This window comes from Orcinus orca, chromosome 1 (assembly GCF_937001465.1).
Source record: "Orcinus orca chromosome 1, mOrcOrc1.1, whole genome shotgun sequence".
NCBI classification, from domain to species: Eukaryota; Metazoa; Chordata; class Mammalia; order Artiodactyla; family Delphinidae; genus Orcinus; species Orcinus orca.
The window spans coordinates 124433062-124445119 of record NC_064559.1 but is presented as its reverse complement, the minus strand read 5'-3'; the positions used below and the strand labels follow the sequence as shown (position 1 = coordinate 124445119).

Genomic DNA, 12058 nt, shown 5'->3' with positions numbered 1-12058 from the left:
ACACTGGTCAGAATGGCCATCATCAAAAAATTTACAAACAGTAAATGCTGGAGAGGGTGTGGAGAAGGGGGAACCCTCTTGCACTGTTGGTGGGAATGTAGATTGGTGCAGCCACTATGGAGAACAGTATGGAAGTTCCTTAAAAAACTACAAATGGAACTGCCATATGACCCAGCAATCCCACTACTGGGCATATACCCTGAGAAAACCATAATTCAAAAAGAGTCATGTACCACAATGGTCATTGCTGCACTGTGTGCAATAGCCAGGACATGGAAGCAACCTAAGTGTCTATCGACAGTTGAATGGATAAAGAAGATGTGGCAGGTATATGCAGTGGAATATTACTCAGCCATAAAAAGAAATGAAATTGAGTTATTTGTAGTGAGGTGGATGGACTTAGAGTCTGTCGTACAGAGTGAAGTAAGTCAGAAAGAGAAAAACAAATACCGTATGCTAACACATATATACGGAATCTAAAAAAAAAAAAAAGGTTCTAATGAACCTAGTAGCAGGACAGGAATAAAAGCACAGATGTGGAGAATGGACTTGAGGACACAGAGAGGGGGAAGAATAAGCTGGGACAAAGAGAGTAGCATTGACATATATACACTACCAAATGTAAAATAGGTAGCTAGTGGGAAGCAGCTGCATGGCACAGGGAGATCAGCTTGGTGCTTTGCGACCACCTAGAGGGGTGGGATAAGGAGGGTGGGAGGGAGATGCAAGAGGGTGGGTATATGGGTATATACGTATACATATAGCTGATTCACTTTGTTATACAGCAGAAATTAACACAACACTCTAAAGCAATTATACTCCAATAAAGATGTTAAAAAAAGAGAGAGAAAAGAAAAAAAGAGAGAGAGAGAAGATGACTAGAGAATTACCTCCTAAAACCTGAGCAAGAGTATCAGAGAAGGAACTGAGTCAGGAGGGACTCAGAACGTCCCCTGAGTAGATTTCCCAGGGTTGGATGCCCTGGGAAACCCATTCACAGAAATTCTGTGGATGCCAAGTTAGGTTTCTGATGGTTACCAAGGACATATAAATTATCTGAATAAGTTTTCATCGACCAGAGGAACTAGAATTCAGTTTTGGCAAGGCTGGGATGCAAAAAGGCAGAACTAGGAAGTGGGATGAAGACAACTGACTTGGTGCTGTCTGTATGTCTCTGGAGAAACAGAGAAAAATCAAGACTCAACTTAAGATTCCCTCTCTTTGTTTTTTTAGTTTGTTTGTCTTTGGCTGCGTTGGGTCTTCGTTGCTGTGTATGGGCTTTCTCTAGTTGCGGTGAGCAGGGGCTACTCTTTGTTGTGGTGCGCAGGTTTCTCATTGTGGTGGCTTCTCTTGTTGTGGAGCACGGGCTCTAGGCACGCAGGCTTCAGTAGTTGTGGCGCACGGGCTTAGTTGCTCCGTGGCATGTGGGATCTTCCCGGACCAGGGCCCGAACCCGTGTCCCCTGCATTGGCAGGCGGATTCTTAACCACTGCACCACCAGCGAAGTCCTGAGATGCTTAATTTAAAATGTGGAGTTCCCTGGTGGCCCAGTGGTTAAGAATCCGCCTGCCAATGCAGGGGACACGGGTTCGGGCCCTGGTCCGGGAAGATCCTACATGCCACGGAGCAACTAAGCCCGTGCGCCACAACTACTGAGCCTGTGCTCCAGAGCCCGCGAGCCACAACTACTGAAGCCCACACACCTAAGGCCTGTGCTCCGCCACAAGAGAAGCCACCGCAATGAGAAGCCCAAGCACCGCAACGAAGGGTAGCCCCCGCTCTCCACAACCAGAGAAAGCCCGTGCACAGCAACGAAGACCCAATACAGCCAAAAAATAAAAAACAAAGAAGCCCCCAAAACCCCAACTCCATAGAGCATTTAAAAAAAAAAAAAAAGGGACTTCCCTGGTGGCGCAGTGGTTGAGAGTCCGCCTGCCGATGCAGGGGACACGGGTTCTTGCCCCGGTTCAGGAAGATCCCACATGCCGCGGAGCGGCTGGGCCTGTGAGCCATGGCCACTGAGCCTGTGCATCCAGAGCCTGTGCTCCGCAACGGGAGAGGCCACAACAGTGAGAGGCCCACGTACCAAAAAAAAAACAAAAAACATAAAAGGATGTGTGGGACCATGTTCCAATAAAACTTTATTTATAAAAAAATTATGTAAATGTAGCTATAAACAACAACACAACAATGATAGTTATACTGTTCAAATGTGGTGAATACGACTATGGACACAGTTGCTTTCTGAAATTCTTTCTGAAAGTGGCACGGCATAAATCAACAAATCAGTAAGTCAATAAATTAAGTAGTTTCTACTTTTTTGGCATAGTAAATGCAACTGTAATGTGGGTATTGTTTTCCCATATAAATAACATTGGAGAATTTGGCTGTGTTATTTCCTGCTTGGCCTCAGATAAGTCATTGCTTTGCTTAATCACATGGTGTAGTGGCATAAATGAATCATTTGTAAACATTTTAAAAAGCAAAATAATGATCCAAGTTCTATAAAATCTAAAATGAGCTTGAAAGCACTAAACATTCTGATTAACTGAGGAATTACTATGAACTATGAAATATACACAACACATAGAAAATATAACTGTCTTTTGTTCAAAATTTAAAACAAATGTCTTAACAATTATAAGGAGGTTTGAACAGATTCCTTTTCCTCTAGATACTTTTCCTTGTAGCAAGCATAGCCATTCAGAGTCATTCCATAGATACAAGAGCGGCCTCATGGCCATGGTTGCTTCACATTATACTTTTCTGGGTCATTGGCAATGCTTCAATGCTACATGAGGACTTCATTAAAAAACGTAATCAGATCCAGGGCATAGATTTCTTTTGAAGTCAACCAGCACATACTGAGTACTAGTCAGTTGAGCTGGGGCTACTGAGAGGGTTCACAGGCCAGCAGTGAAGACATACTCATCCAGCTACATCACTGCATGAGTCCTGCTGGAGGTGTGGACAAAGAAGGAGAGAGAGAGGAAAAATAAATATTGATTCAAACGTAGGGAGGCACAGTCAGAGGAGGTCTAAAAGAGGAAGTGACTTTTGTTCTGGATTTTCTTCTGGTGGAGAACAGAGTGGAGAAGCAAGCCCAGCAAAGGCATGGAAACATGAAATACACTGCATGTTGTTTTCAGGGAATGGGGACTAATTCATTGCGATGGAAGCTTAGGACAATAAAGGGCATAAGAGGATCTTCTAAAACCCAAATTCTGTGCTTACCTCTTTCTAGTTTTTGAGTGCTTATACCTGGGGAAGATAAGGAACTGTCTGCAAGGACTGAGACCCCAATCCTTTCCTCTGGAAGCCTCAGGATTTTCCTTTGATCATCTCTCGAAGCACGTGATATCGTCTTCATGCTTTGCTACAGGCCACCAGGAACAACTGGGAAGTCACTGCAGGCAGCTTCAGGTTTCACTCTCATGCCTAAAGGAAGCATCCTGTACTCTGAGAATCCCCAATGGCCAGCTCTTCTGCAGTTTGGTTCTGGTGTGTAAAGTCTGGCTCAGTAAAGAGAACAGGAGGATGTTGGTAGATCCGGTTCTGAGGTGAACTGACATCATGCTTCTCTCATAAACTACTGCTGCAGAGAATTCATACCACCAAAACTCCTTCCTTTCGGTGCCTGGAGAACACAGGGCCTTCAGGGAGTATTTCAAACTGCTAAGACCCCTAAGACAAACAAAAACTCTCTTTCTTTTAGCTCAATAATACCAGTTCCTCAAACAGCATAAAATCATGGACAATCCTGGCATTTGGAACACGAAGTGAGGTATAGTAGTTTAGCTTTGTATACTTCTTTAGCGTATGTTAATCCACACGCATCTAAGTACTTAAACTCTGTTTCTTCAAATGGGGCTAATCATTGCACCTACCTCACAGTGTTTCTGGAGAGACGAAATGAATTAATATATGTAAAGCATTAGCGGTGCCTGACACTATTATAATTATTGTCTCAAATTTTACTCAACTTTTCCCTCTCTACCACTATTTCATGAGCATAGAGGCTAGATGACTCATTAATTAGAAGCTCTTTTATGTGCACTCTGAAAATATTATGCTCAGATGGTACAGCCCTTGCATATTGCTCCCTAAGTGTCTGGGCTCACGTAGGTCCCCTATGTTGCTTGCCTCATGAAAAGCAACACCGAAACCATAACCTGAAGAGCTTGAATGGCCTGTGTCTGTGTGACCTAAGGACAGAGTCTATCTTATTATTAGGTGTACGGTTTGTGAGGCAGGATTGATGAGGCAGGCCTAGTGTGTAAAGGAGACACAGTGATCTAACCTCAGTGAGAAAAGACAGTTTATAGGGAAGGAGCAAAACCACCATGAAGAACTGACTGGAGATACAACTCAACTCTAGAAGCACTGCTCTCCTCCAAGTTACTGGCACAGACCCACTTCCGGTGAAGGCTTTAGTCACCAGCCAGAGTTCTCACTGTGAGGTCAGAAACTTCATCTATCTTCTTCATCTGTATCCACAGTGTATATCCCAGGGCCTGGCACTGAATACATATATTCAGTAATAAATATGTGCAGAATGAACTAGTTAATCAATTACAGGGTGAATGTTAAATAAGTCTGAAGACTTCAAGGAAACGTTTGTACTTCGGGGCTGCAGGGTAGTGCTGAGTGAGTTCCATCATCTTTCTCAAACCGTAGTTTACTTAGAAGTCAGCAAAGAAATCCATCAAGTGATCTTTGGGACCCACTTTGGAAAGCCATGGGAAATGCCGAAACAGGCCTGTGGGCTCTCTTTTCCCTACGTAACCACTTCTTGGAATGTTTCAAGATTTGGTACATTTTGATCTCTAAAATGGAAATTAATACCAATCTGGCTTCTGTCCTTCAAACTTCCTTCCCTATTGTGCTTCCTTTTCAAAATCAGAGGAACGCCCTACATAATGAATGGAACCTTGATTTTCTTGTTGGGCGCTCCCAACAATAATTTGGGGCCAATAACTTTGGCTTCTCCCCCATGGACATATAGTACCTTCCAACCTCCAGACATACTAGTGACGGACTTGAATTTTCTGGCTTCTTCCCTTTAATTTCCACCTTTAGGAATACGGCTAAGGCCTTGCTCTAAACAATTCCCGCCCTATGATGTGTGGAGCCCTGTGGATCAGCTACTAGGGCTGTGCTCCTGGCCCCCTCATCCCTCCCAATGGATCCTCTTATCTTAAAGGTCCAACACACAATGGGAAGCAAATCCTTTGCTGAATCCTCAAAGGATGAGACAAAAGAGAAGGTGGTAATGGCAGGGATTTGGGATACAACAGATAGCTCAAGAGTTTATTCTGAGCCAATGATGTTGGACTTTTAGGGGAACATATTACATACTTATTTCAAAGCTCTTGTTCTCCTAGTTTTCACATTTCTTTTTTTTTTTGTGGTACACGGGCCTCTCACTGTTGTGGCCTCTCCCCTTGTGGAGCACAGGCTCCGGTCGCACAGGCTCAGTGGCCATGGCTCACGGGTCCAGCCGCTCCGCGGCATGTGGGATCTTCCCGGACGGGGGCACGAACCCGCATCCCCTGCATCCCCTGCATCGGCAGGCGGACTCTCAACCACTACGCCACCAGGGAAGCCCTCACATTTCTTAAGTGAAGGGGACATTTTTACTGATCATGTCATTCTTCACTTAAAATTCTGTAAATGCCATCAACAGGGAATTGGTTAAATTATGGTACATCCTCTCCTCATCTTCCCAGACAGGATCAGTAACTTCTATTACATGCTCTTATAGCACCCTGTTTTCTCCTACTTAGAAGTTAATTATATTCTTATTTTTATGATTTTTAAATATCTGTCTCGCTCCCTAGACTGTAAGCCCAATGAAGGCAGGAACCATGAGGATGGGCATTGTGTACCCACTGCTTAGCACCACACTTAGTATACAGTAGATGTTTGCATTTAATAAATGCAAACAATAGAATATTATGCAGCCATTTAAAAGTATCATAATGTGGAACTGTTTATTGACTTATAATGTTAAATTTAAAAAATCAAACTATAAAATAGTAGATACAGCACAACCTTATTTTCATAAAAAGAATAGCTATGTATACAGATACCTTGATCAAAATGTTAATAGTGGTAGGATTATGGTTGATTTTATTTTCTTTGCAACTCTTCATATTATCTGAATTTAAAAAATAACATTCAGTAGATCCATTATATTCTGAATTATACATCATTTCCATTTTGAAAAAAATCAAGTAGACATTAAAACAACTTTTTCTGTCACAAAACTTCACTTGAACATACAGTATTCAATTAGACAATATTAGAAACAACATGAATTTCTGATTCAAGTGGGCCTCTAACAAAATGATCATGACATTTATTTCTGTGCAAAATTTATTATTTTATTTATTATTTTATTTTATTTATTTATTTTATTAATTTTATTTTAATGTCCATAATTACCCATTAGTCTTCTCTCTCCCCTTATTCATATTCCTTCTCAGGATATGAAGAATAGAATAGACCCTAACTTATTAATCTATCCTATTTTTTTAGCTGAAGACCAAGAAAGTAAAAAAAAAAAAGTTAAAAGGCAATGGACTTCTGAATGTAACACAATGTCAGTGGTTGCTACATTTAAAGTACCTTCCTTACATTGAAGCAAGGTTGTAAAGGTGAAGTTTTTCTCAATAAAACACTAAACCATTACAAAATTCTAAAAGTATATCCACTTTAAACAAATACTTTTAGTGGCCTTACTGGCTATAAAACTATAATTGGGCATTTTTAAGATTAGCTTATAATTTTCCCTTTTAAAAGATATTAATTTATACAAATAAGATATTTACAGATGATAATCTCTACAGAGCAACACACTCCAGGATATCTTAAAAGGTAAATACAATTGCACTTATTTTATACAATAATTTGCATTCTTGTGGGGAAATAGAAAATACTTCTGCATATAAATTCCTTTTCCCAACTAAGTATAATTGAAAAGTTTCATTAAGAATTAGTTTAGAGACTTCACTGATGGTCCAGTGGCAAAGAATCTGCTTTACAATGCAGGGGATGTGGGTTCAATCCCTGGTCAGGGAACTAAGATTCCACATGCCCAGGGCAACTAAGCCTGTGAGCCACAACTACTGAGCTCACGTACCTCAGCTAGAGCCCGTGCGCCACAAACTACAGAGCCCACATGCCCTGGGGCCCGCACGCCACAACTAGAGAGAGAAAACCCACACGCCACAACTAGAGAGAAGCCCGCATGCCACAATGAAGATCCCGTGCTGCAACAAAAGATCCCGCATGCCTCAACGAGTATTCCACATGCCGCAACTAAGACCCGATGCAGCCAAAAGTAATAAATAAAATAAAATTTTAAAAGTTTATTAAAAAAAAGTTAGTTTAAAATAAAAAAAGAAAGAAAAAAATAGGGCAAATACTGTATATAGCGGTCTGTCTTTCAGTAATATTCATTTTGTTGTTCCTGCCAGTTTCAATCCATTGACACAAAGACCTCAGCACTATATTAAGAAGGCGTACTATGACCTATAAAATGTGACAGCCCAGGAGAACTATTATACCATTATTCCTTTCCAGTAAAATCTCTAACAGAATAGTGATACATATTGTGTCTCAGAACTGTAATCATACATTACAAATCATTTACAATACAAACTGCAATGAGGAACGTGTGCTGCACAGCTGGGCTCTGCATTTTCTTTTGAAGCTCAGAAAGTTCAAGGATGTCTTATCAATCTTCATTTCAGATCTAGTAGCATAAAAGCTGGGTTTTCTAAGTAGGATTTCCACAAATTGGAGAAGTGTGACATTGTAGCACCATCAATAATTCTGTGATCAGCTGACCAGCTCACATTCATTATCTGGGCCTTATATACTTCCCCTTTCTCGTTAAATCGGGGAAGGGCCTACAAATAAGGAAAAGGACAGAGTCAGCCTTCACTTGCTCAAAGCAAGCTCTCGTAAAAACAATGGTGAAAGATTAGGCAAATCTCCCTCCCTATAATAGAGAAGAAATGGGCATCCCAAATGACTTTTGATAATGCTAACTACTACTCTTCCCATCTTTGTGAGTGTGTGCTTCAAGCTTTCAGAGTTTCTCCAAAGTATTTCCTGTCGTCTGTATAATTTCCGTATGTACAGTAAACTTCGTTTCAGATTTCAATTATTTAACAGCTATTTATTGAGCATCTACCATGTACCAGGTACTCTGCTAGACTCTGGGGATAAAGCAATGAACAAAACAAATAACAATCCTTGCCCTCTTGGAGCTAACATTTTAATGGGGAGAGACAGACGATTAAGATAAATAAGTAAAATATATATAGTGTGTTAGATAGTGAAAAGTGCAAATGAAAAAATAAACCACTTTGGAATGGAGATAGAGATTATACGCAGGAGGTGGAAATAGGGGAGAGGTTGCATTTTCTTTTTTAACAGGTGGGCAGGGAAAGCCTCACCAAGAAGGTGTCCTCACTGAAGGCAGTGAGGAAGCAAGCCATATGGACACCTGGAGAAAGACGGGGGGAAGCATGGCTGGAGTGTTGGAGGACCAGCAAAGTTGGCAGGGAGGCTGCATTGGAGGGGCTGGGGTGAGAGGTGGGAGATGACACAGAAGGAGCAGGCTGACGGGGGGCATGTTGCTAAGACAACAGTTATGCTTCCCAGTCTGACTCTGACTTTTCCAAAAACAGATTTAAGAAAAAGCGAATTCATTGCAGGTTAGTTTTTTTTTTTAATATATCAAAAGTGAATATATATCAAAAATATATTATCTTTTTATAATGATATAAAAAGATATACAAAATGCAAGCTCCACCTCTTATCGTTAGGTTCAGTAGACATAAAATCACTCTGTCAAAGGGCAACGAAGGTTTCCGAGCCCTACTCTCCCCTTCTGTAGTTCTCCCCTCAGAGCCCGGATACAGCAGTCACAGCCTGATGTGGGTCCCAGTCACACTGAGTGGCACCAGTGTAGAGCCATGGTAGGCCGCTGCAGCTAGTTTGCCTTTGATTTGGAGTGAGGTGAGAAGCTATTGGAGGTTTCTGAACAGAATGGCCAGTCACTGAAAGGAGAAGACTTCAGGTGAGAGGGTGTGGTGGTGAGGGAAGGGGCAGGAAATTGGAGATGCCTAGTTAGACTTCTGAGTAGGAAATAGGAGTTTGGAGTTCAAAGGAGAGGTCTAGTCTGGTCTGGAGATATAAACTTGGGAGCCATCAGCATATAAATGGTATTTAAAGCCATGAGACTGGATCAGATAAAGAAAAGGGCAGAACTGAGCCCTGGGGTCCTCCAATGTTTAGAGATGGGGAGATGAGGAGGTACAGGCAAAGGAGACTGAGAGGCAACAGGCACTAGGTAGGGGGGAAGCAGACTAGCGAGGTTTTCTGCAAGTCGCAGTGAAGAAGGTTTTCCAAAGAGGCAGTATTGATCAACTCAAGCGCAGCTAATAGGTCAAGAAAGATAAGGACTGAGAATGGAGGAATGTGGAGTTTTAGTGACTTAAGACTATTTAGTGACAGTGTAAAATTTACAGTGAAAACAAAAGATAGCAAAGGAGAGATGACCCAAAGGGAGAAATGAATGAAATACTGTCCCTACCCAACAAGGATTAACTACATTAAGTCACTATGCAGATTTATACTTTAAGAACTATGCTTCATAACCTGAAAAAACCATGAGTGAGATGATTCTGAAAAAATGCATCTCACACAGATAATTGTACACCAATGTTCATAGCATTATTCACAATAGCCAAAAAATGGAAACAATCCAAATACTCATTAGAGATGAATAGATTAACAAAATGTGGTATATATTGTACACACAGAGTCTCAGTTTGGGATGATAAAAAAGTTCTGGAGATGGACGGTGGTGATTGTTGCAAACAGTGTGACTGTACCTACTGCTGCTGAACCATACACTTTGATTAAAATGGTAAACTTTGTCATGTAGAGTTTACCACAATTATATACCTATATGTACAATTCAGAAGAAAACAAACTGCTTTCAGGAAAAGGGAAAACAAAACTTTGTTAAATAGGTATGATGGTTTGTTTGTAAGCTGCAAGAAGTCAGAATTCTGTGAGAATCAAATGCTGAATGCTTGTTGGGGGCGGACGAGTGATAGAGAAGTTAATCCCTTAGAGAAACTTCTGATTTGGACAGAACAGTGTCATGCTATGTGTTCTTATTTTTCTTCCCTGTCTCTTCCGTGGGCCAGAAGGGAAAGTAGAGCTAGAAGAGGGAGTAACTTAGCAGCCAAAGTACCAGCTGCTAGAAAGCAAATCAAAGGCTGAATGAAAGTATCTGTGAAGATTTTGGATGCCAACATGAAAGTAATAAACTCATGAAAAGCAAGTCCCAGAGATGTTCCATGTGGAAGCATTATAAATACAGAGAAGAAGAAAGGTTCTTCTGAAAACGTGAAGATCAAAATCAAGGTTAATGTAGTGACAATGACATTTAATAATGGTGGTATTGAAATGGTATCTATGAGCTTATTTCTTTAACTTGGGTGGTTCTCAACCCTGAGTTAATAGGGATGCCCAAGCCCCAGCCCCCCACAAATTCTTGTGCAGTTGGTATGGGGTGAGCTTGGGCACTTTTTTCACACTTTCCAGATGATTCTAATGTGTAGCCAGGGTTAAGAATCACTGCAACCCTTATTCTAAGTCAGTCTCCTATAACATGGCCACATGGGTTGTTGTTTAATATGTAAATTTTGGAGGTTCTGTCCCCAAGGCCAAGAAATCTGCATTTTTAACTGCACTCCCAATGATTCTTGAACAGAGCAACGTTTAAGAAAAACGCTCTCAATGGTGTTTTACCGTTATAAATAATAATTTGGATTGGCTTACTGTTATTCTTTGGTATTCTGAAATAAAGATATTTTGATAGACTCAGATTGGCTACATTTGTGATTATTCATAAAGGCTCACACCTGTGCCTGGCATCATCCACAATGGTTGATCCATTCGGAAACATCCAGATCACAAGCATTTACTCTACAGAGAGGCAGCCACCGGAGTTATAGACCTAGTTCTTAGGAAGAAATAATTGGCTTACTAAACCCAATACCATACTCAAACCTACGAAGTGAGGGGAAAAACCTCAGAAACGGTTACTCTTCTTTGTTTTTCCTATCCCAATTTGCTTAAACTCTTTTTTCAACTATGTAACAAACGTACCTTAATTTTTCCCAGGGCCCCAATTGCCACTTCAGGTGGCAATATCACTGGTCTGGCGTAGGTACCACCAATCTAAAAAACAAACAAAATAGAGTAGAAAAATTAAGCTTCTGAGGAACAAATGGCAAATTAAAGTTTATATTTTTAACTGAGCATATGGTCACAAATCTTAAGTTATGGTTTATGAACTTGAATATTACTATTACTCACTGATCCAATGTTGGAAAGAGTAAATGTTCCTCCTGTAAGGTCAGTGGTGCTGAGCTGACCTGCAGAGCCCAATTTCTGGAGGCGGTTCAATTCAGTGGCGATCTCAAATATGGAGCGGACCTGAATATTTTTCACATTAGGTACAATCAAGCCCTGCTCTGTATCCATTGCTATCCCAATGTTATGAGAAGCCTAAAAATAAACAAACAATTATACAGCAGCCTTTTCATAAGCTAGCAGAAAAGAAAGTCTCAACTTTTACTGCCTTATGAACTCAACTATAGAAAACTATTTTCACCATATTGGTGATGATTTAAAAGAAATAATTTTAAAAGATTTTTTTGAAAAAGATAAATTTTTTTTGGTAAGAATATAGGGCAATAGATTATTTCCATCCATTGTTAGTGGACGTGTAAGCTAGTATATACTTTCTGGAGAACATTTAACAGTACATACCAACATTTACAAAAACGTGTGCTAAGGAGGTAAATGCAAAAGTATGTAGAGATGAACAGAGATGCTGAGTCAGATTGTTTATAAGATTGAAAAAGTGCAGATGATCAAAATGCTTATCAATAAGTCACTGGCTAAACAAATGATAACAAAGCTATATTTATTGACATGTAATGATGTCTAAAACATATTAAAT

At 40.5% G+C, this 12058-nt stretch overlaps 1 protein-coding gene across 1 annotated transcript in view; it reads right to left on the bottom strand.

Annotated features, from left to right (window-relative positions):
• Positions 1 to 6558: 6558 nt before the first annotated feature.
• The window catches only part of DBT (dihydrolipoamide branched chain transacylase E2), a 42326-nt gene continuing 36826 nt past the window's right edge, over positions 6559 to 12058 (bottom strand). The window contains exons 9-11 of the mRNA XM_004263078.4: positions 11410 to 11601; positions 11200 to 11271; positions 6559 to 7916 (exon numbers count right to left, since the gene is read on the bottom strand). Of these exons, the coding sequence (XP_004263126.1) occupies positions 7749 to 7916; positions 11200 to 11271; positions 11410 to 11601 (432 nt within the window). The 3' untranslated portion in view covers positions 6559 to 7748. The remainder of the gene's footprint in view (positions 7917 to 11199; positions 11272 to 11409; positions 11602 to 12058) is intronic.